Genomic DNA, 24,345 nt, shown 5'->3' with positions numbered 1-24,345 from the left:
TTCCGGGGCAGGGGGCCACATCCGGAACGTGCGGCAGCTCCTCGGAGTCCCGGCGGGACCGTCTCTAACCCCCCTACATGCCCCGGCCCGGCCCGGCCCCGCGCCAGGAGCGTGTCCAGGGCGCAGTAGGCCGGGAGCGGCGCGGCCACTGAGGCCGACAGGGCGCGGCGGAGACGGGAAGGGCGGAGCCTGCAGGGGTGGGGTCGGCGAGGCGGGGCTGGAGCGGCGCGGCGGGGCGGCAGTCGGGCGGCAGCCGCGGCCGGGACGGGAGCGGCGGCAGCGCGGGGTGGGTAGCGTCGCCCCGTGTTGCGGCATGTCCAAGACGCTGCGGAAGAAGCGGCACTGGCTGAGCAAGGTGCAGGAGTGCGTGGTGTCCTGGGGCGGCCCAGCGGGCCCCGACCCCGATCTGCTGCGCGGCGGCGCCGAGCGTGGCGAGTTCCCCTACCTGGCGGGCCGGCTGGCCGCGGGCGGCGAGGGCGCCCCGGGCCCCGCGCTGCTCTCGGGCAAGGCGCCGGCGCCGGGGGACGTGCTGCTGGAGGTGAACGGTACCCCGGTGAGCGGCCTCACGCACCGCGATACGCTGGCCGTGGTGCGGCACTTCAGGGAGCCTGTGCGCCTCAAGACCGTGCGCCCAGGTGAGTGCCCTCCGCCACCGAGCTGGACCAAGGCCCTCCCGCCGCCGCCCGGCCGGCCGCGCTTAGGCCCGGCCGCGCCGGCGCCCTGCGGGGCGGCGGGAGGGCCGCGGCGGGAAGCGGCGCCCGGAGGCAGCTGGGCGGAATCCGGGGCGCGGGTGCCCCGCTGGGAAAGTTTCCGCGGGTTTGGGAAGGCGGCACTGCCGAGGGGGATGGTGTAAGGGGGGAGGCGGTCCCGGAGTCCCGGGACGGCCCCGGGACAGTGCTCGCTCCCTCGTCCCGTCCCGGTGGCTTCTCCCGAGGGTCCTCTCCCCGCCCGGAATGCCCGACTTGGCGCCGCTGCGATGCGGTGTTTGTGCGGTTGTGACCCTCGCGGGCCTCCGGGTGACTCAGTGGCCCCCGGAGGGTCCGGTGCCTGCGTCCTCCTCTCGGAGGTGCAGGAGGTACTTTCCGTATTGTTTATATAATCCGCTGCTTGCAGAGGTCGAGGGTGGCTGGAGAATGACTGGGATGGAGCACCGGACTGCCATCGCTTCGTCCTGTTGGTTTCCCATTTGGCAGAGATAAAAACGCTGAGAACAAACCCCGGCTGTTCTTTTTTCCACGGATTTGTATTATTTTTGAGTACACTTCAATTAAATAATGCTTGTAGTAAAATCATATTTATCAACGTGCCTGTTAAATGTCATATTAATGTTGAATAGTGGCACCTGCAGCTGCATGAGTTAATTTATGAGCTCCAGAGGTACCTACCGCTTTCTTGGTCAGGCAACACAGATGTGAGCGTGCAGCCTTATAAGGTGTCTTGGGAAAAAATATTTTTCTCTGAATCCCCATGGATATCAGAATTTCTGTGGTTGGGGTCTATAATATTTCTCATAGAGCTTCTTTGCTGAACACTTGTCTTGTTCTTCTTCGCTAACTGTTGGGTGCTATTTCATGTAATAAATATTTTAAGTCAGGTTTTCCCTGTTTGACCACTGATGGGAAGTCATCTTCCACATAGAGACTGTGCTGTTGGTCCTGATTCATATAACTTGCTAAATTAAAACAACAATCAAAAAAATGAAACAGACACACATCTTAAAAGCACCTACAGAAGCCTGGTAGGTTTTGAAAAAGGCCTTAGTTTGCAAAATTGGAAATCCTTTCTGAAGGGACAAAATGGAAAAGAACAAACAGCTGCAAGTTAGGTGTGAACTAAGAGGATTTTAAAAAGAGGGACAAATTGTTTAAGATAGAAAATAACCTATTTTTAAAAGAGAAAGCTTGAGGAAGATGAAACTATAGTTCAAAGGGATTTCTTGTATTTCCTATGGAGGGAAATAGGAATATTCTTGTGCTGGGAATTTCTATAACACTATGTCAAACTGTCAAAACTGGCAGAAAAGATTTAGAAGAAATTGCTGCAATTAGCAGTAGAAAATGGCAAGAGCCAGATGATGTTCATGAGGACTTCCAGGTATCAAGTATTAATAGTAGTGTGTTACCTGTTCCTTAAATTCTGGGCGGTGTGGAAGGAATAGGAGCGGGGAGTACTGATGAGAAAAGGGTCCAGAAGATCAACAGAGACTGGTTGGCGATTCCGGCAAGTTGATTAAAATTTGAGTTTTAGAAGAGAAGGAGAATATTGGGCATGTGAACCAATACCACTTAATGAGGAGGAGAGTGGGCTGCTTTCACTGGCTGGTTTAATCAAATCCGAGTATTTTGGTGAGGTGGATTTTCAAGTAGGCTTTCAGTACGGTATCACTGACTTGGATGAGGATCTTGCTGAGTGAGCATGGTGTGGCAGTGTAGCTGCCAAAATACAAGAGCAGAATTCTCGAGTGGCTTAATAACTGGTTAAAACAGAGGAATGGTTTTTTCAACAGAAGAAAACTGCTGCTTGAGTCTTGTAAGGACCTGTGTTGTTTAGCATAGTCATCCAGAGCTTGTAAACTCAACGCTGGTGAGTTGTACAAAGAGAAGTAGTATTTTTTGGTGCTGATTTTATGTAATTTTTGGAACAGGCCAAACTGAATCTTCAGATCCAGCAATTTTTCCCATACTGGAACATATGTACCACATCAGATGATTTTTGTAGTCCTTTTCTCTGTTAGATTTAATGTCCTTGAATACAGTATTTTAAAACATACTGGTTTTTGGTTTTTTTTTTTGCAAGGCTGCCACAGCTGCTCAGTGGCAGTTTTCCAGTCAGGGTATATGTAATTAGGAAAGTTGTTGACAAGGCATTCTCTATGAAGACCTATGACTTTGAATTTGGCTTCCCTTTTGATCCAGAGCCATCCAAACCCGCCAAGTTTTGGAAGGCGTCTGGGAAGGTGCATGGGACTGTGTGGGTGGTTGAGATGAAGGGAGTGAGGGCCCAGAGCTGGTGGTCCCTGGAATGCACATAGTATGTCCGAATTCTCAAGGACATGTAATTGCATTACTGCATTTCAAGGTCCCGTGTTTCATGATTTTCCTCAGTCAAAACTGAAACTATCATTTGAAAGGCATGGAGTGCTCTGCCAGCAGACCTTTGTGTGCCCCATGGCTCTTCAGGCTTGGGCGCTATTGGGACAGAAGTCTGCGGGCTTTAGAGCTGTCCGGGGTTGACAGTGAAGGATTTGTCTCCTTGAATCTGAATTGTAGGGTGTTTTTAAGGTCTTGATGCTCACAGTCTGCCTGTGCATTTTAAAGGGTGAGTTTGGTGCTCCATCTTCCAGGTGAAGTCTGTGCTGGTGACCTGGTGACCTTGGACAGCAGGATCTGGACTGCTTTAGTTCAAGTCATGATGTAGTCATGATGTACTCCCTCATTAAAGGCAGTAACAGCTTGAATTGACAGCAGTATAATCTGTGATACTTCTTGCAAGCTCATAGAAAATTTAAAATGGAAATTTCAAAATGCTGTTTAGGCTTGTTTGATAAGAGACTTGGAGGATATGAATGTTAATTTGAACGCCATCTATTAACTGCACATCACAAATGATGGACCATTTGGTTGATGGAGAAATTCATCCTTCCCGTTCTTGTTCTGTCTTTATTACAGAATTACGAAATCAGCTATGTTGGAAACGACCTTTGAGATCATCAAGTCCAACCTATGACCTAACAACGTCTTGTCAACCAATGCCATGGCACTAAGTGCCACTGCCAATCTTTTCTTAAACACCTCCTGCACCTTGGGCAGCCTATTCCAATGTCCAATCACCTGTTCTGTGAAGAAGTTCTTCCTAATGTCCAGCCTGATTAGCTAAGGAGGGAGATCAAGACCAGTGTGCCAGGGCTGAGTATCGTGTCCCACATGAGGATGGTCTCAGGTGTGTGCAGACTAGCCAGAAAATCCACATGTCCATTATGGATAGAGATTGATTCAGCATAGTCTGTGGAAGGCCAGTGTTGAGTACTCTGCCTGTGGCACTTGGGACTGATGCTGGGATCTAAGCTGTCTAAATAAAACTTAAATTCTAGATGAACTTTGAGATGATAACCATACCTCTGTTTATGTGTAGTTCATCATTATCATCTTGATTAGATGAGCAAAGCAGCCATACAGAGAGCTAGGGCAGCTTGTGCAGTAGGATATCTGTATGATTGTGCACGCAAGCTGCCAGGGGCCAGCTCATCCTAATGAGTCCATTTGTATTTTAGCCATGCTTGGGTAGTGCTGGTTTTCAGCTAATTGCCTGCTTACATGCACTCAAACAACCCTAATTCAGAATTAGGTAGAAATATGTTTGTATGTGCAAATGGGATTGCTAAAGTACTCATCAGGACAACCCTGAGTGCTTTCTTTCTTCTCAGCAGCATGGTAACTAAAATGCACTAAAACTAGACTGGGGACTTAAAGTAAGAAAAACTACTGATATCTACAAGTTCCTCTTTCTGCAGGCTGAGTTGCCAGGTAGTGTGTAGGAAGGAATGTGTTCTCCTTCCAGATTAAGGAGCTTTGATGAATACAGATACTCTGTGTCAATTACTATCCTTTCATGGTCACTATAAGGAGGATGTGGGAGGAAATGGACAGTCTTACTGCTCTTCTACTTGACAAATGTTTCCAGAGCACATAGTTTGGTTCCTTGGTTTTGGAGTGAATGCACCTTGGCTCCATTGTGTCAAAACTGATCTTTAATCAAAAAATGCAGCAAGATGTAATTTCCTATAGTTTTGTTTCAGAGTCCGTTCAGTTGTGGCTGGAGCTCTTCCTCCAGCTGGTGCATTTGTTCTGTGTCTCCAGTCAGGATTGCGTGGCCTCAGGCGAGCGTCGGTTTGTGCTTTGATTTTTTTTTTTTTTCCCAGTGGAACACGTGGAGGACATCCCAGATCATACTGACAGAACTGATGTGATCTTTTTCCAGTCCTTCATGCAGTTTTCAATAGGTTCTGTACATCCCAGTCCAAAGCAGATGTATGTTGCTGCTCTGTGTGCACTCAACCATGTCTGCAGTTTTGTGATGTGACACCTCTGAGTGCTACAGATCTATTGCTTTATTTGAATTGCAGAACATTAGTGCAGAGGACGAGAGGATTGACAGCTGGATGTACTCATATCAAACTGACTTTTTTTTAAGTCTGTGGCCTTACCTTCCCAAAGAGCTTTCCTGATCAAAATCTAATAGAAGCTTACAAGAAGACAACTTATTGCTGGATCCATTTTTTGTCATGACCATGATGAATCCCTAATGCCCGGATCCCTAATGCCTCTGTTACCAGCAGGAGTTAATGGGAATGTTATGACTCGGTTTATGCATGGTGGGGTGTCTTTTCTCTGAAGCAGAATGAATGAAAATGGTGACAAATCCAGTGACTCAGAGCAGGATTCAGCACTTGAGACACAATATTTGAAGCCAAGTATCTGAGGTGCATTTACATTTCCTCTTGTGCTTGAGGTAGGCACAAAGCCTATGTGGGGGTAAACATTTGCATGCGTAGCAATTAGGGCAGAGAGGAAGGCGAGCCACACTCCCTGGCGGTTTTCACAAAATCGGATGAATTCTAAAGGTGCCATGTTGAAACAGAGGTCAGAATACATATCCTATGATAATTTTGTCTCTCAGAGGAAAGGCATTACCCTAATTCTGTGTTTCTGTTGGAGCTGGCAGTGGTCTAGCTCTATGATGGAAGAATGGTGTTACTCAGGAAGCCCAAGGAGCTGTGCATCCAGCTCAGGTCCCACAGCCCTTGGTGGGTGTTGGGTAGAGGCTACTGAGTGCTGCTGTGGGAAACTGCCCTCTCTACTTGAGAGTTAGTGGGGAATCGACCTGTTCTGGATGACAGAGGAAAGCTTGAGTCATTTAATCATACTACGAAAAGCCCAGAGCGTACAGGTCTGCTGTAATGAGTGGAGGTATCCCAGTTTCATCAAATGTTGCTGTCTTGAAAAAGAAAATAGAAGGGAAATGCTTTCTGCTGGAGGCTGTTGTCTCTCTAAAACTGTCCTGTATCAGTCTGGGAGCTGCCTTGCACAAAAAGCTTGCACCTTAAATGTATGGATGCAGAGGAATACCACTGGGTATTTGGACGTTCATGTAATTTATAATCTTGCTTCTAATATTTCTCTTTATATAAATGTACTCTGTTTGCAAAGCACAGCCAGGTTGTTAGTTGTAACTCTGACAGGAAGCTTTTAAAGTTGTGTTCTCAGGGCTATGTTTAAAAAAGCTTGCTTAAAGCTACTTTTCAATATGTATGAGTCTCAAGCCTGTAATTTTTTATGAATTGGTGATTGTTCTCAGTTGAATGCAACTTCTTCAAATTGAAAATCCCGAGTGTGTTTACTATCCATCCTGTATTGCTCTTCACTTGCTGAATAGTGTAGTTCGTATAACTCCATCCATTGTGAATTATTTTCTTGAGATACAGTTAAAAAGTGAAATCATTTAAGTTCTGAATTGCCATGTCTCTTCAGTTACTTGTGAAAAAAAAAAAAAGTAAAGCTTGAATTGTAGTTCTGTCAGATCATGGTGCACTTGAATGGTGGTTCTTACTGTTTCATTATTACCTTTGGTAGTAAATACAATCAGCCTGGCAGCTGGCGACTGATGAATATGGATTGAGGGTGCTATATAAATATCAGCAGTATTCTGGGTTTTGGATTCTGGAAATGCATTTTCCATCAAAATGGTAATGAAATATACTTTCAAAAAGGTGGTACAGGCAATTGACAAGGTTAATGTGATCGTGTGAATTGTCTATTAGTATTTCTCTTCTTATATCCGGTGCATTTGGAGCTAGTGAAGATGAAATCTGAACTAGTTTGCCCTGATGCGAGAGCCTAACAAAATCCAACTACAACCACAGTTGTAGTAGTACAAAACTGGGTTGGTTTGGTAAGGGTGGGACTATCCAGGACTGTCTCTGGCACTGGTGGGAGAAGCTGGAACCATCACTGCCCTCTTAGCAGTCCTCCAGCCAGTAGGAGCAGGGCACAGTGGCATAAACACCAGTGTTGTGTTTAGGGAGAAGAAACATATTAAAAAATATCTCTTTCGTGTTGATAAAAGAACAGATGAGAGAAAAAATTCTCTCTGAGGCGTCTGCTTAATTACTGTTGGATACAGTGATGTAGTTTATTAAATTGAGTTGTTAGTGGAAGTACTGTTAGGATAGAAAGTGGTTTTTTTCCTCTGGAGCAGTAACTTTCAGCTTGTTTGTCTGAATTTTCCAGTGTCACTAAGTTTTGTGTGGCAGACTCGAGCCTGCTTGAAATCTGTTTGCTTCTCCTAAATGTTTCAATTAACACTGTGGGAATTCCTTGGGGCATCTCAGTCTTCAGTGGCCTCAAGCTGGGATCCACTGCTGCAGGGTGTCTGACAGTGCTGCAGCTTCTGACAAATGACCAAAAATATTCCCAGAAAGAAATTTAAAATATGGTGTTTAAGGTATTCGAGTAGGTCTTAGATTATATGTAAATATGTCTGTCTTAGCTCATGAAATCAGGCAGCTGGGTGAATCCAAATAATTAAATGAGTTTTAATTCTTGGTATTCTAAGAAAAAATTACCTTGTAAGTCATTGAGAATGAAATTCCTGTGGTGGTTAAGACTGTTAGTAAAAATGATAAAGAAATAGAGCAGCAGACAGGCAACTTCGTGCTTTTCTTTGTGTGGTGTTTTTCACAAAGTTTACTTAAAGATAAGAAAATGAAGTATGTATTTGAGAGTGGTCTAGTGAAAGGTGTCCTTGCCCATGGCAGGGGGTGGAGCTAGATGAGCTTTAAGGTCCCTTCTGACCCAAACACTTTCGGGATTCTATGATGTGATCTTTAGATAACTGGGTGGTTTGCTGTCTAATTTAGTAATCCCTGTAAAAGTATTGTGTCTCTTCAGGAGTTGCTGTAGTTTAGTCGAACTTTAGGAAAAAGCATGTATGGTGTTGGGTGTGCACTGTGGGTTCTGAACACACAACATGTATCAGAGGAGGGATGTTCAGCATAAAACCTAGTAAGTCTGGGGAGGAAAATCACTCTTAAATCCCTCTCTTAAAAACTAATTGAAACACAAAGCAGAAGTGCCTGTTTTCATATAAGATTTCCTTTTCCCTGCAGGAGTTTTTGGAAGATCACAGCAAAAGTGTAACTGAAGCAGAAGTGAGGGCCATGTGCTGTGTCTGGCATGTTTCTGGTGTTTGTGCAGCTGGTTTTGCCTACCAGCTTTGTCCTGCAGCTGAGTATAGAGGTGCATGTATGTAACTTCCTTCTTTTGCTGGCATTATTAAAAACCAAAGCATAAACCCATTGATAAATAATTTGAACTTGGTGTAAGTTGATAGGCTGATTAAGTACTTCCCTCCTCTAAGTGATTTCTATGAAAAACCTATGAAATGTTTCTACGATTTTAATTCTATGGATTTAAAAATTATTTGGACCCATTTTTTTTCCCAAATAGGCAACAATAACACTGAAATCACTCAAGCCAACCCCCTCTTTGAGATTTCATTACCTGGAGATGCAACTTTGCTTTGGTTATATACCAGGTTTGCCATGACCTTGTTGCAGCAAAAAGCAGCAGAGTGTGCTGGTACTATTCATTAAATGGAAGAGGATTAACATCCAGTTTATTTCCTCTAAAACCACAGAACTATCAGGAAATAACTAAGCCTTAAAGTTTTAGGTTTGTAGAAATAATTTCCTCCTAATGCGTGTACTTGGGGGGGCAGTGGAGGAATTTCAGAATCCTGTTATGTAAAAGAGAGTCAGAGCCCTGGGAATTATGTTTAATGGCTTGTTTCATCCTTTATTGCTCTAAAGAATTTCTCAAAAATCAGCTGACTAAAAGTACCAGGGAAGTATTTTTACCTCTGTTGCTGCAACTATTATCTCTCAGTAATTTCACTAATCTTCTTTTCAGTGAGATTAGATTGGAAATGCTTTGGTGCAGGGAGGACTTGTTTGTGAAAATTGCTTGGTACTGTGGGTGCCATCGAGGGAAAGTACCAGTAAGTAAACAAATGTGGTGTTCCAGCACTAAGTAATGTATTGAGAGATGTATTGCCTTGGCTTTCCTTCTAGTTGACAGTGCTTCCTTGGAAGATGATGTTTGAAAGGTGAGCTTCAATGAATTGTATTTGGCATATTAAAGAAACACCCATGACATAAGTTTGACAACAAAATTGCTGTGTTTTTCTTTCATCACGAGTGTTGGTCCCTGTTTAAAAAAAAAAAAATTGTTCTAACCCAGACTATGCTATGATGATTCTATATGGTTCTATGACTTAAGATCTGCAATATGCAGATGCCACTTATGCATGTACTTTTTGTTTTATATGGCAATAATATGCCATATATACAACTAATATATTTTTTAAATGTATTCCCTGCTAGATAAGGTATGAACTGTGGATGGGTGTGTACAGCTGGGGGTTAAACCATGCAGAACAGCTGAGGTAATAGCTTGTGCTGTGTCTTCTTATACATTTTGAAAAAGGCAAGTAGTTATGGCCTTTACATACCTGGGTACTATTATTAAACCCTATTTTAGTGGTTTATTTACAGGCAGCAGGAAAACAGTTTTACTCAATCAAGGGCCCAAAGTTTTGGTCATGTTGCGGAATTATGGACTACACAACTTGACTCTAAGTTGCAGGCTTTCCTCTCTGCCCTAGTTACTCACTCTAAAAAAAAAAAACTAATCCTGTGGATTTTATTTACCTCTCTGTACAGCAGCAGTGAGTAATTACTTTTCTGTGGTGAAGGTAGAGATGCTGGAAAACTTTAATTAATGCTCCTTAGGAGAAGCTGCTAGTACCTAAAGGAATTCATTAGGGCAGGACTTGTAATGTTAATCAGAATAGCCAATAAATGCAGTGAAGTGAATGTTGTTTACACTGTACTGTGTGGTCTCTTTTTCTGTTCTGCAAAATGTTTCAGAATATGTGGGTCCTCCACAGCCAATGAAATCTTTTAACCTCTTTAAAGTGTCCAGATTAAAAATGAAGTTTAGGTTTATAGCAGAAATCTCTTAAATCTCCTGTCGCTTTGTCGATATGGAATTGAGGAATTTAGGAAAAGAGTTACATATGTCAGCTCAGCTGTAAGGTAGCACACTGGGAACACTTCACTGAGACTTCGTTTGGGTGGCTTATTAATTTGAATTTTTCCTGTTATCTTTCTACCGTAGTAAATAACTCACAGGAGGTGTTTGAGAGCATGGTGACAGCAACTTGTTTTGTGCCCCAGGGCCCCTGCGTAGTGCCAACAGGAGTGCAGAAATAAAATAAAATCACCTGTAAGCTGACGTGCAGGTCTGGGTGTCTTGAGTTGGAAATAGCCTTGAACTTCCTCCCAGAGCAGCCCAGACAGCAGGTGAGATGCCCTGTGGCCACGGCTCAGGTTGGCCTTTGGTGTCTCCCTTCTGGTCAGATCTGGTGGCTTCAGGGTCTGCCCTGGGTTTGTTTAAACTCAAGTTGTGGTTTGAACCTGAAGCTACAACTTTTTGTAAATCAGAAGTATTTTTATTGTTAAAACAATGTTCTTAGCACATTTTTTAAAACTTTAGTTATTTGCACAGGTCTTCATTTCCAGATGTTAGCTGTCTGAAACTGAAGCTGGCACTTGCCTCGTAAAGAAGCATTTGGAAGCATTTGTGTTACTCCAGCAATTCCTTATCCAGAATACTGAGAATTGGAGCTCTGTGGATACTGAAAAACTCTGTTACCATGCTGTGATTTGCATAGCTTTAATAGATTTTGACACAGTCGGATTTTACCACAAATTGTGTAACAAAATACAGGCGAGACAGGTGTGTCTGGTGCAAAGCAGGAGGTTATTTACTTTCTTCGGCCTTTGAGGAGGGAGGGAACCTGAAATGAGGGAGCATGAAATCTATTGTGTAGATGAACCTCTATTTAAACTGTGGTGTTGGACACTGCTTAAAATGGAGTTATTTTTATCAGACATTGGCAGCCAGTCGGAGGCAGTGGAGGATGGGATCTTCAGGGTATTCATTAACCTTTTCATCAGTCTGTATTTGTACACAAGTGCGGGTAGTGTGTCCACAGGGAAGTTGCAAAGTATTCAGAACTACCAATTGTTCTCTCAGTGAAAAGCCTACTAAAAATAGGGTATTCTTCCACTCAGACATCAAAACCCAATCTCTAATGTGAAGTGTCATGCTGCAGGAATAGTAAAAAAGCTTTTACATGAGGAAGTTCTTTCTGTGAGCTGTTTCTTACAGTGGGTGAAATGCAGCAAAAAGAAAAAGGACTTGAGTAACTTTCTGCTTTATTGAATTACCTTTGGGTGGCAGGAAATCCTTATTTATTGCCTGTTGGCAAATACATATGAGTTTTTTCTATTTGAACTATGTTCTTAAGAGGTCTGCTGCTCTTCCTGGTGTGGGGCTACAGAGATGTTGGATATTAAGGAAATGGCAAAGACAGAAACAGTGTTTTCCAAAAAACACCCAGTTCTTTGACAGAACTTGCTGTTATCTAAAGAATTTGAAATTGGGACACGAGAACTGGGTGCTCACTTCATACTGAAGTGATCTGAAAAGATCAGCATTTGTTGTTTGTTAGCAGTCTTAAGTTTTAAATGCCGAATGCAAGGCTTTTCTCAAATTCTAAATGCAAAGTGCAAGGCTTTTCTTATTTAACGAATAAGCGGAGATAAAAATAAAATCTGCTTTTTGAGGTAACAATGTGCATCTGGTTCAAACACAGAAAATTTGAGCAATTCATGCAAACTTAGCTGGACCCCAGTGCTGTGGCAAATTATGTTAAGAAGCAGAAGATATTTGGAATTTTGCTGTGCAAAGACTATTCTTAACCTGCATGCTGGACTTGCACTGTTATTTTTTAGAGTAACAAATGATGCAGTTGGCCCTCTCCAGTCAGACCCTCCTGGCACCATAAATCTTCCGGGTGCCCTGTGCTGGGCGGGTGAGGATGTGCTGCACACACACAGCACAGCCTTAGTGTGTGTGCAGCACAGCCTTGGCTTCACCTGATTGCTCTGACAGTGCCTCTGGGAAAGCCTCGTTAAGTCTCTTAATAAGAATTTAAACTGGCAGGTAAAGACAAGCTAATCTCTATTTCATCCCATGATTTATTTGAACAGCATGATGTCTATTTCCTTTTCTTTTCTGTCGCCGTGAATTTGCCAGTGGGGACTGAACAATAAATTTGGGAATTTAAATGGATTTATTTAGTAAAAATCAAGTGCTCGCTATGTAATTGCTGACTGATTCTGACTCAATATGAAGAGTAAAATTGGGAAGGATCTTGACTACATTCCAGTTGCAGTTTTGTGAAATGATTAACATGGTTAGGACAGGTGCCTGCTGTCAGATTTGCCCAATGTAATTCTTACACTTGTAAGTGCAGGATGGGTTTTCATCACCTAGTTGAATGTTTTATCACATTGGTCAATTGTTATATAACATATACTGGTATTCAGATAAAAATGTAACCTTTTAAAACTCTTATCTTCAGGTTCATGTGTGTCCTGGAAGTGAGGAGAAAAGGGAGTGTTTTAAAAAGAACCACCTACTGAAGGTAACAAGATCTGTGCTCTAGTGATCATGGAGCATTTCAGAGAGATTACTGCAGATCGTATATGGTCAGACAAGGATGATAGTAAAGGAATGATGCAGTAAATACAGGAACAAACTTTGTGCTATTAGTTTGGGTGTTCCTCTTGGGTTGCACAGCCATAGCTGCCTTCTGGTTGATTGTGAATTGTGAACAGAAATTGGATTTGGCTTTCCCTTCAAAGCTGTCTCTTCATTTGAAATGCTTTCTTTCAAGGATTCCATTTCTGTAATTTAGTGAGCTCTTTAAGCAAATATAAATTACTCCAGTCTTTGGAAACAGCTCCATACAGATGCTGGTTGGCAAGTTTCCCTAGAAGAATGCACTGCAGTCTGAATGCATTGAAACTTCTGTTATTGTAACTGAGGACTCTTCCCGTCTCGTGACCTAGACAACATTGTTATTTTGCTTACAACATTCACCTTGTGCCAAGCATGGTTGCGCAAACATTAAGTTACAGAATTGCAGAATTGTTAAAGGTTGGAAAAGACCTTTAAGGTCACCAAGTCCAGCCATCAACCAGCGCCACAAAAACATGTCCTCAGTCAACATGTTTTTTAAACACCTCTAGGGATGGTGACTCCAGCAGTTCCTGGGGCAGTCTTAATTGAAACAACACAACTGGTACAAGTTAATCACTGAATTTAATAGCGTATCAGCCAGACAGTTGTCACAGACATCTGCTGGGGAACAGTTGTTTGCTGCCCTGTTCTCTAGACTTTGATTCTTGTTCACTGCTGAAGTGTTTATTTTGTCATTTATTGTACTTGGAGAAGGGGTAGTAGGTACCTTTGAAGCTGGCCACGAGTGATTGTACCATTTGTACCCTGACTACAGCCGTGGCCCTGCAGGAACTTCTAAAATCAGATGGTTTAGGTTTTTGAAATGTGTTTGTACATGGCTTATACTGGAAATCATAGAGTGAAAATGAAGTTGCTGTGGATTTGTTGCCCATGTTCTTTTTCTCTGCTTCGAGTTTACTGTATAGAGTAGTGGAAGAAGTTTGCTCTGAAGTTACAGCTAATTGGAAATACATCTGTGGTGTTCCCCATGTGGAATGACCTCTCCTGAGGTGAGGAAGTACTGACACATGCTAGCTAGAGCTGAATCTGTTATACAGTTGACCACTGAAAGAGTAAGTTTTCTTTTAATGTTCAGTAAATACCGATTATGAAAATCAAATTTATCCTTTTAATGAATAGGTTATTTGCCCATTTTTAATCTGCCAATCTCTTGAATGCAGGTGGTCTTAGCACTTTATTGCAGAAGTATTTCTTGAAAGGAGATCATCATATTGCTGTTATATTGGGGTGGTTGTGTTCACGGCCAGGAGTTGGAGTTCACGATCCTTGTTGGTCCCTTTCAGCTCAGGATATTCTGTGATTCTGTGAGTTGGTTATTAATATGAAAGTTTATGTTTTAATAGCTGTTGGTTACGAGCTTCTTTTTCCACATACTGACGTCCTCCGTTGAGACACTTCTGTTGCTAACTACAGATAGATAAGAAAAAGAAATGCTGAGAAACAGATGTTGCAAGACCAAGTACCCAGCTGTATGCTAACAAAATTAATATCATGGTGATTAGTTAACGATTCCTTGGCAGGCAGAGGCATATGTAAAACAGTAAACACAGCAAGCAGAAATAATAATATTAATTTAGGGAAAAAAGAAGACATTTCTGAACATGAAACATTGGCAGCATCAGTTCAACCACCTGTGTTCCTGAAGAGCTGACTGTATTTTGGTGAGTCACACCAAGGTCAGCCGAGCTGATATTAGAACTGGTTTTAGACATATTTTCCTGCAAACTGGTGATAGGGAAGTGCATGGATTTTTCAGCTTAAATGCTGCATCAGTAATGCGAAGAAGTCTGTTAGCCTCAGCTGGCTGGGTTTGTTAGAAATTCCAATGACTGTGCCAAATAGTGAGGTGAACATCTCTGGCAGCTCTTTGAACGATCTGTGGCTGTCAGTAGGATCCTGCACCACTCCCAGACATGCTTTGGAGCTCATCAGTCAGCACCTCTGGTGTATTTGTGCCAGGTTGGCTGCTGTGACCTGGGTTCCTGCAGGGAAGGGCTGTGGTGGGATGTGCCAGCACTGCCTGGGCAAGTCCAGCATGCTTGTACTTCACTAGAAAGCAGCTGGATCTCAGAGACCAAGCAGTTCCTCTGTTGCTGGCATCCAGCTCCTCACATGTGTACTCCTTGGAGAAAGCACTCTTTCGTAGTTAATTGAAAATCCTGCGTTCCATAACTAAAAATAAGTCTTATAAAATGAAGAGTGATGAAATAATAGGTTATCTTGTGCAAGCAGAAAGAGAAATTCCTTTAATTTTTAATATTATGTGATGATTAACTGAACATGTAGGGAAATGGTCTTCTCTTACTTGATTACTTAAACAACCGCCTGTGATAAGGATTGTAAACAGAGACTTCCCTGCAAAATTGGATTATAATAGAATTGGAGTTCATACAGTGACACCAGAGGGATTCATGGGTGTGATAGATCAGCGTGGATCAGTGTCTGTGCTCTTTGTGGGATGCTGTGCTGCACACTGGTGTGCCCCTGGCCCTTGGGTGTTGCAGCAGACTGAGTAAAGCATTCCTTGGTGTAGAATTGCCATAGGATTGCTGTGTGAACTGGGTGAGTCAGACACTGACATTAGTCATGGCTGGTGCACATCTGGATTTACAGTGATTTCACTGACTGTCCATGTTGTGCAGTGAGCACTGTGGAGGGGGTTGTTTTCCAATTAAACTGTGATATGTCGCTAATCAATACTGCTGTGACACGGCACTTCTATGGGTTTGATCGGAGGAGTGCTGCCCTGGCACGTAGATCTTGGTGATTCCAGGTTCCTGAGAGTCCTTCAGAGTGTGCTTAGTCACAGCAGTGCAATCTGCAGCCTTAAGTATCAGCTGTCCCTTGGGAATGCTGCAGCCCACCCTGCAGCAGTGCTGGGATTTCCCAGGCTCCTTGAAAAGCCGGTTTCAGGAAGCTCTAATTCCTTCATAAAGGTTGCATAATGACTCATGTTTGTTGGAGCAGGAATTGCTCCTTTACCCTTGTGCTCAGGGGGCCTCTGTGGTGGTGGGACCTTGGGGAGGGTCTCATGGGAAAGTGGCATTGAGAAGCCACTCAAAGGCCCTTGGGTGACATTTTTGTATGGAAATGATCTGTTACAAGAGGTGTTACACTTGCAGGCAGCACAAAGCAGCAATGTTGAGGATGGGGCTCGTATTTAAAAGCCCAATTTGCCATTGTGTAAATTAGTTTATAGGTCCAGCTATGACAGTCCACACACTGCTGCTCACTGGCGCAGCTTGAGGACACGTCTGCATGGAACATATTCTGTTTTCCGTGGTGGATGGTCACTCCACAGGTTTGTCTGCTCAAAGGAGAACAGGCATGCAGCATCTTTCTCAGTGGATTATCTTTGTCAGACTCCTGCCCTGCCAAACTCCATACTGAAATAGGTTAGTGGGCCTAGAAATTATGCAGACTGTAATTGCATATCTTGCTTCCTATGGAAAGCAGGCTAAAAATAAACCTGTCTGTGATTTGCATAAATTCTATTCTGATCTGAACACTCAAACAAGGTCTTGGCATGTGAACACATACCATTCTGTTGGGAAAGCAGCGCCAAGTCCCAAGTAGATTAAATGGCTTGTGTAACAGAGAGCAGCTGCAAGGACATTTTACTTTGGGGATGTGATTGAAGTGTGTCATTCTGTAGAGCTGCACGCTGCTTAAGCAATGAGATACGGTATGTTAGACATACGTCACATCTGAAACATGCTGCACTCTCTGGACAGACAGAAGGATTGGCAGTTTCTGCCAAGCACTATGACAGGTTAACCTGCACAGGTGCGCTGTGTGCGGTCCCTTGTTGCGGTGTGACATGGAATAATATTAAACGTCAGTAAGTTTGAATTTGCACATAAGCTGGAGATTTCCAAAGGGAAGCATTAATATTAGAACAATCTGGGGACTCAAGTAACATTTTGTTCAGTTGGATATGTTAATTGTGCTTTCCAGACCAAATGGGTTTGTTTGCTGTTTCAGTAAAGCATTTTCTCTAGTGTGAATAAATTAAAACCTCCCATTGTAAATTTAAGGGAATGAATGGAAGATTATTTATAAATTGGGAAAAACAAGCCGTAGTTAGCCCTAGGAAAATCATCTCCATTGTTCAGGTTACTTGTCTTTGTTTTGGTGCTTCACTTTTCAATTAAGAGCATACTAAATGATTTATGTATTACTGTAACCTGTGAAATGGTCTTCAGAGGACTCTCATTTCATGGCTGTAATTGTCTGTGTTCGACTTCACAAGTTTTGCAGCAACAGATACTACTTACCCAGAATAGCCTCTGTAGTGTATTGAGCTGCTCAATGATTAAAACTCAGCAAGGCCTTGAGTGCATAATTAAGAAATTTTAATAAAGTGCTATTGTTAAAACAATTTTGTATTTTAATTTTTTTAAATTGTATTACAAGTTTGTATTACAAAATTATTGTATTAAAAATAAATTAAAGAATAAAAAATTGTATTAAAATTTGTACTACAAGTTTTGATTGTTGTTTTGACCTTTTAGAGTGTTGTAACATCCTTTTAACATGTTTGAAACCATTGGTGCTGTCATGGTCTGAGCCTGGCGAAATGCCAGTGCTTCCATGAGAAAACCTCTTTTCCTGGTATCTACTGTGAGATGTGATCAGAGACAGAGCAGAGCAGGCTCCAACTTACAATTGAAAGGAAAAAAACTTTATTAACATAAAACTACAGGGAAAAAACACACAGAACACAGGATGAAAACCTTCCAAATTTCCTCCTCCTCCTCCCCCCACCAAATTTCCTAATTCCGTTACCACCCTTTGGATAATCAATTCTCAGTTCTTTGAGAAGAGAGGAGTCCCTCTTGCACCACAGACTTCACCCAGGAAACAGTTGAAACTTCTCATGTTTCCGTGTCACGTGTGGCACCGCCCGGAGAACATTTTGCCATCGTGACCTCTTCCTTCTATGTCCAGTGCTCTCACCACTGCACATGGACCAGAGCTGCCTCTAGGGTTTTTCCCTTTAAGGATGCTTTGTCCAGTTCCAAAAAAGAGCACAGTCCCTCTCTCTTTGGGACACCTGTCCCCCCCATGTTTCACCCCCTGGGGCTGAGGGGTCTCTTGAACAGAGATCATCTTCCTCTTCTTCTTCTTCGAAGACAGAGGGCACCACCACCACCCTCCTCACCCTTCGTCTCTGTTCACACACCTTCACATCACCGCACTCTCCTGGCTCTGAGCCATTGCCTCCCCCTAGAATGCAGTCTCTGTGTCACAGGAACTCAAGGGTTCTGTCCATAGCTATCCAAGAAAAGTCCAACCAAAAGCCACTCCATCATCTCCTCCCACCTAGGATTCTTCTCAACTTCTCTCAATCTCACCAACTCCAGGAGGAATCAGCATTTGCAAGGTTTCCATCATCCCAAGAAGGGTTAAAAGTCCCAGGCTCTGCCGGTTTGGTTCATGAACTCCCATGGCTGGCTGCCCTGCTGGGCACCCCCCCCACCTTCTCCTTCACTCCAGCCGCGCAATCACAAGCACAGTCTGCTCTCCTCTCTCTCCCTCCGGGGGGGGAATGGGGGATGGCTGCCCGAAGCCCTCGCAGTGCAATGCTCCTCCACCCTTCGGCCCAGGCCTGGCCTACCTCCCTCCGGCCGCATGGCTCCCCTCCCCCCTGCCCAGCTAGGAGCTGGACAGGGGAGAGTTCTCCTCTGGTCCAGGGCCGGAACTCAAAAGGAACTTCCAGTGGGAGTTCACAGCTTTTAACCCCCTGTGTTCTCAGAGGCGTATCCATGCCCTCAGTGGACAAACCAGGTGCCAATATTAAAATCTGGACACCGATTGGCGTGACCACACCATCCCAAAGAAAACCATTTCCCCTCAAACCACGACAGGTGCGTTGCTGTACCAGCTCCATCACTTGCATGGTGATTTGAGTAGATCATGATCAGGAAGTGGCCTCAAGTTACACTGGAGCCAGGGTTTATGTTAGGTGTTGGGACTTTTTTTTTCATGGGAAAGGTTGTAAAGCTTTGGAACAGGCTGCCCAGGGAAGTGGTGGAGTAACTATCCCTGAAAGCATTCTAAGAAACATGTGGATGTGGCACTTGACAGCATGGTTTAGTGGTGAACATAGTGGGTGCTGGTTGATGGTTGGACTTGATGACCTTAGAGTTTCTTTCCAACCTTAACAATTCCGTGTTCTATTCTGGTCAGTGTATTTGATTCATCTGCTGTTGTGGTGTCAAAAGCCTGTTTCATCTTGTGCGTTACGTCCCTTTGTCACTTTGAGAGTCATAATTAAATCTTGTGAATCACATTTGGTTTTTGTGAGGTGTTTCAAGCTCCCAGGCTGGGCTCAGTGATTTTTTCCATGCATCCCTGTAAATCCTTTTCTCTGTCTCAAACCTGACAGTGGCAGAGGCTCACACGATGCAGTTTATCTGGATTCTTGTTCTTTACCATCACTGTCAATGCATCTGACTTGAAATGGAAATCGTGGGCCAGTTTACCCCACATTTGGAAATACAGCAAATCTTTATAAATAGGCAAAACATTGTTAATCTGTTCAGTGTTTTTTCACTTCTCAAGAAAATATCAAATTAAAGGGAAGAAAGGGAAGTCTCCATATATAATAAAAAAGGTCAAACTTCCCTTGTGTAAAGTTCTTTTGCATTTTTCTTCCCCACTATTAAATTGAAGGAAATGGTTACGTTTGCATTTTATTTGAAACCCATTCATTATTTTAAATTACTTGAGTTCTGCATATATCTCCTTCAGTGTCTGATCTTCCATCAGAAACAGCTGCACAAATCTTTCAGCCTTGCTGTTCTCCTATTTAATAATAGAGTATTAAGATACTTGGCATTATCAGAGTAAACCCTGGTCACTGGTAATTCTCCTGACTGTATTCCCATAGTTAATGGATTTTTGTGTGTGTGCAATGTATTACTGTAATCATATCTGATACTGGTGTGTGTGAAGCTGGAGTCTGAAAGTTGGAACTACTTTAATCAAAAGAACTTTCATTTTAAAAATCCTTAAGGTTGTAGGCAATTCATTAGGCTATGCAAGTTTTTTTACTGCCAGTGCAGGGCATAAAACCAACTTAAAATGCTGCTTTTTTGTGGAAATCATGCATAGACTGAGAATGTCTGCAGATGTAACAAGATACAAAGAAAAGTAGAGACCCATTCTAGAGCTGTGTAGAGCTGAGTAGTATAACTGCCCTACATAGGGGATTCCAAATGCAGCTGGTCTCAATTTCCTACTTTTTTCTTAGTTCTGAAGTGGTACATGAGCCCGCCCTGCCATGTGCTGGCTGGGGATGCCCTGCGGAGGCATGGCTGTGTCCCAGGAGCAGATGGAAAGGAAGGGGCAGGCATCTGCCTGGAGCTCTGCTGATGCTCTCCTTGCTCAGAATGCCTTCTGTCATGTGAGCTGCGTGCTTGTGCATTTAGGTGGTTTTAAAAAAAAGCTGTTGGTTGCTGGTTGTGCTTAGACCAGAGCTGCCCTCTGTGGGTGCAGGAGAGTGTCCCCTCACCCTGCCCATGAATATGCTGGAGCAGGCAGGGGAATGAACTCAGGGTAGGTGGCAAAAGGTTAAGAACCTCTTGGTTTCGCAGTGCTGGATCACAGAATCTCAGAATGGTTTAGGTTGAAAGGGACCTTAAGGATCGTCTCATTACATAGCAACCTTCCACTAGACGAGGTTGCTCCATGCCCAGTCTAACTCAGCCTTGAGCACTTCCAGCCACAGCTTCTCTGAAGAGCCTGTGCTAAGGCCTCGGCACCCTGACGGGGAGGAGTTCCTTCCCTCTGGCAGTGGGAAGCCATTCGCCTTTGTCCCGCGCTGCAGGCTTATTCTTCACTTCCAAGCTTCAGTGGTTCTGGTACATCTGTGAACAATGGCAGGTGTGAACTGGGTGCCAAGTGTTATTTTCATACGCTGCCCAAATGGCACTGACAGCTCTAGCTAGATTTTTTTTTTCATGGCAGATCAGGAACCTACCCATAGATTCTCACACTCTAGAGCCTTCTGTTACAGCTGACTTTTCTCTTTCTATACAGACAGAACTAAAATCCAGGAGGACTGCATCCAAGCTCCCACTGTTTACATTTCACATGTTGTCCCTCTCAGCTCCAAGTATATTTTGGAATAAACAACGCATGATTTGCCACTCCTTTTTGTGTTTCTCAAATACGTTTTGGTGACATGCCATTCAAAGGATATTTTTAGTTATCTTCAGAACTTGAAATGCTTTAATGATGGAATTTCATGAGCAAACACAGTCATATTAGTTTTTCACTGGTTTACTTACAGTGGCCATGTTTATTGGGAGAATCTTTCCAACCCTGTAGGATTTCAAGGAAACAGCAGAGATTCCTGGGATATTCAAGAATGTTGAATGAGAAACTTTGTCTCTCTGAATCAGTTACCACCTCGACTGAGGCTCTGAAGGCATTATCCTGTGAAGGCTGGTGTTCAACACCAGCCTTAGTTTTTAGCAATGAGTGATCTAAATCTGGAGGCTTAAAAAGTCAAAATTCATAGTTATTGGTGGTTCTGGAGTCGATTTTGTTACTGACAAAAGTAAGAAAATCCCCAAAGTCAACTGGGATGTACAATCTGTAATGGAGTTTGTGGTAGCCTTATTTCCTTGATCTGGATAAACAGGTTTTCATTTCTTTCACTTGTACTTTAAACACCCTGTCAGTATTTTGAGCAGTCTGGTAAATGATTTATTAATACTGCAATGCTTACTATAATTTCTGTAAGTCAGACTATATTACCAAGAATTTATTGGATGGCATATCGCAAACTATGACTAAACAAGCCTTTTGGCATAACCCTAATGTTTCTCAGCTTTCAGGTAGTAAATGAGTTTGGTTTAATGGATTATTCTGGCTGTGAAGAGCCTTGAAATTTAATGCTTCACCTGACAGGGAGCTTGCTTGCATTTTAAAGAAGCTGCAGTTTTTCAGGGAATGAGCAGAAGTTACCCTGAGTCCATAATGGGGCCAGGATCTCTTTTCCTACATGGGTCACTGTTTCAGTCATGGTTGTCACCTCACCTCCCAAAGTGGCCTGGATTTTCTTAGGGAATTTGTCTCTTCCACAGGCTGTCTCAGCTTGGGTTTCTGCCTTCATTACCTGGAAGGGAGACAGGGAGGTGTTGAGTGTGAGCATGCCATGGAGCCCTTGGTGGCCTGGGACACAAGCTGCCAGGCATTGCTGCTAGTCTCAGCCTTTCTCCTGAAAAATCCCAGGGCTGTGGGCCCCCTTCCCTGAAGAAAAAGCAGGCCTCTGCGCAGGAGTCCATCTGTGCTTCTAACCCACAAAATGAGGAAGCGCCTGCTGATTGGGTTGGACATTCTCAAAATTATCTAGTCTCTTTCCAGTATTAGTTGTAATAATTTGAACCTTCCACCTTCTCCTTGTGCTGAGAGCGTAGGTGTGCATTTGCCAGGTCATAGTGAAGGACGGCAGGTACTGACAGCTACGTCACACTGGGTCTTTCCAGCCTCTCCACATTTCATGGATAGAGTGATTCTCTTGCATGGCTGGAAATCATTCATTGTCCTCAGTGAATGCATGTGTTCAGATCTGGAACTTATGTAAAATCACCATATGTTAATAGTTGTTAGGGAATATAATAAAGCTCATGTGTTACACACTAATTCTAGCTTGGATTTCCTAGCACTGCATGCCTGATTTGTGGAGCTGAGCGTTTCTTCAAATAGCTTATGCTTGGTCACATCAAAAATCACTTAATCTCAGTGGGTGTATTGACAGCCCAGTTTAATTAAACAGTAACTGTTTTCCACTTGATGAGCCCTGAGAATTCCTATTTTAGTTAGACTGTGAGTGAAGCCATGGAGCTGCTTTATAGCTCTTAACGTGTGCTTCACTGGAATTTTCATAGTCGGTGGCCTATGGCAGCCACAGCTTATATAACACATCATACAGCTGAGCGAAGCTGTTGGAGACTCTGGGATTCTGTTCACAGTGTGGAATTCTGGTTACATTTCTCCTCTGCTATGTTCTAAGTGAGAAAACAAAATTGCATCTCAGTGCGTAGTATCTGCAATTTTCACCCCGCGCTGTTCGAACTCGCCTGGGGAGGGGAGAGAGGAGACTTGAGGGGTGGAATTAAGGGGATCAGCGGGAGGTGGCAGCAGATCACCGCGGGCTGCGCCGGGAGAGCTCCTCCCTGCCCAGTCCTCGAACTGTGGGGGCTGGTTTTTGGTGGATGTGAGAGGCTGGACATGCCCTGCCTACATGCACTGGGACCCAGAAGCCAACCCTACCCCCAGCCCCCTTTGTCCCCTTAATTTGTCTCCCTAATTCATAATGCTGTGTTTTACTGCAGTGGCACTGGAGCCTTTTTTTTTTTCCCCCCAGTCACTTAATTCTCCTCCCCCAACTCCAGTGTGCATATCCTCATTTGATCAGTCCTTTTTGGTTAATTTAAATTAAAACTGAAAACAAGAGGCTTGTGCCTGTTCATCTGGCAGAACCTGAGTGGTATAAAGTATATTATTCCTCTTGACTGGTCCCTGTGTTGCCAGTGTCATCCTTTAGAAGCGGCTCAGCAGCACAACAAACACCAACCCAACATTTATCAGGTCATTTTGGAGACGCTGATACATGAGGTTTTCCTAAAAGCCTGTGTGAAACAATGTAAAAGAAGCATGTTCAGCTCCTGGTGGGAAAATAATCTGACTTTTGCCCGAGGTTGCCTAAAGCATCCTTACTATTACTTTATTTTTCTGCTTTCTAATGCACACCATCCTCTATGTGAATTTCTGTAACTCTTCCTCTGCCCACTATTTTGTTTGATTTTTTTCAGTTTTCCCCAGGCAATCCTGTCAGTCTTCAATTCAGTCATCTTGGTCTCACAGTATAGTGTAGTCTCTAAACTTTTAATATAAAGATTAACCCCTCAATATTGGCGTATCCTTAGTAGCAGCCTTGCCTTTATTTTGTCTTTAAACTGAGTTGATATTTATTGAAAAGGGTTTATAAGCTTTTAAGATTTTAAACATGAAGAGGGAAAGATCAGTGAGTAAATAAAGTCTGTAATTCTACATCCAGAACAGATTCTCACATATTGTCTGGTTTTTCCAATGTGCAGTACTCTGAAAGAAGCTGATGAACAGATCCATCTGCCTCAATGAAATAGAAGTGTATTGATCTGCCTAAGTGAAATATGCTGGGATTGCTGAGGTGCATATCTGGCTTTGACAAGGAGATGGATGGACCATTTTAGCAGCAAAACATTTTTTTAATGTTGAGGAACTATCTTGTCTATAAAGAATAAAGTAATTTGTAGTTAGAAATGGAACATACTTTTCTTGCTGGAGATTACTCCATTTGTTTCCATATTCCATGACGTGTTGAGCTCATTATGCTGCAGGAAGCAAATCCCAAGTTTTACGAGGAACAGTTCATGCTGGTAAAATAGGGAATTGAGGTGGGGACTGTGGAGTTGCTGTGCATTCCTGGGAAGGGGTTGGTTGGAGAACTGCATTAGTGGGCATTGCTGTTGCTTGTGTAACTGCTGGACAGCCACGAGGATGATGCTGAGGTGTTGTCCTAATACTGCAAAATGCCTTTTGTGTGTTTGGAAGTAAT

At 43.4% G+C, this 24,345-nt stretch overlaps 1 protein-coding gene across 5 annotated transcripts in view; it reads left to right on the top strand.

Moving 5' to 3' along the window:
* Positions 1-225: 225 nt before the first annotated feature.
* The window catches only part of MAGI3 (membrane associated guanylate kinase, WW and PDZ domain containing 3), a 56,458-nt gene continuing 32,338 nt past the window's right edge, over positions 226-24,345 (top strand). For 2 of the 5 annotated variants that reach the window (XM_059868069.1, XM_059868068.1), the window contains exon 1: positions 226-635. In XM_059868069.1, the coding sequence (XP_059724052.1) occupies positions 314-635 (322 nt within the window). In that variant the 5' untranslated portion in view covers positions 226-313. The remainder of the gene's footprint in view (positions 636-24,345) is intronic. The other 3 variants (XM_059868066.1, XM_059868067.1, XM_059868065.1) reach the window with 2 other exon arrangements.

This window comes from Haemorhous mexicanus, chromosome 25 (genome assembly GCF_027477595.1).
Source record: "Haemorhous mexicanus isolate bHaeMex1 chromosome 25, bHaeMex1.pri, whole genome shotgun sequence".
NCBI lineage: Eukaryota > Metazoa > Chordata > Aves > Passeriformes > Fringillidae > Haemorhous > Haemorhous mexicanus.
The sequence above is the reverse complement of the archived record's forward strand: the minus strand, read 5'-3'. Positions and strand labels throughout refer to the sequence as shown.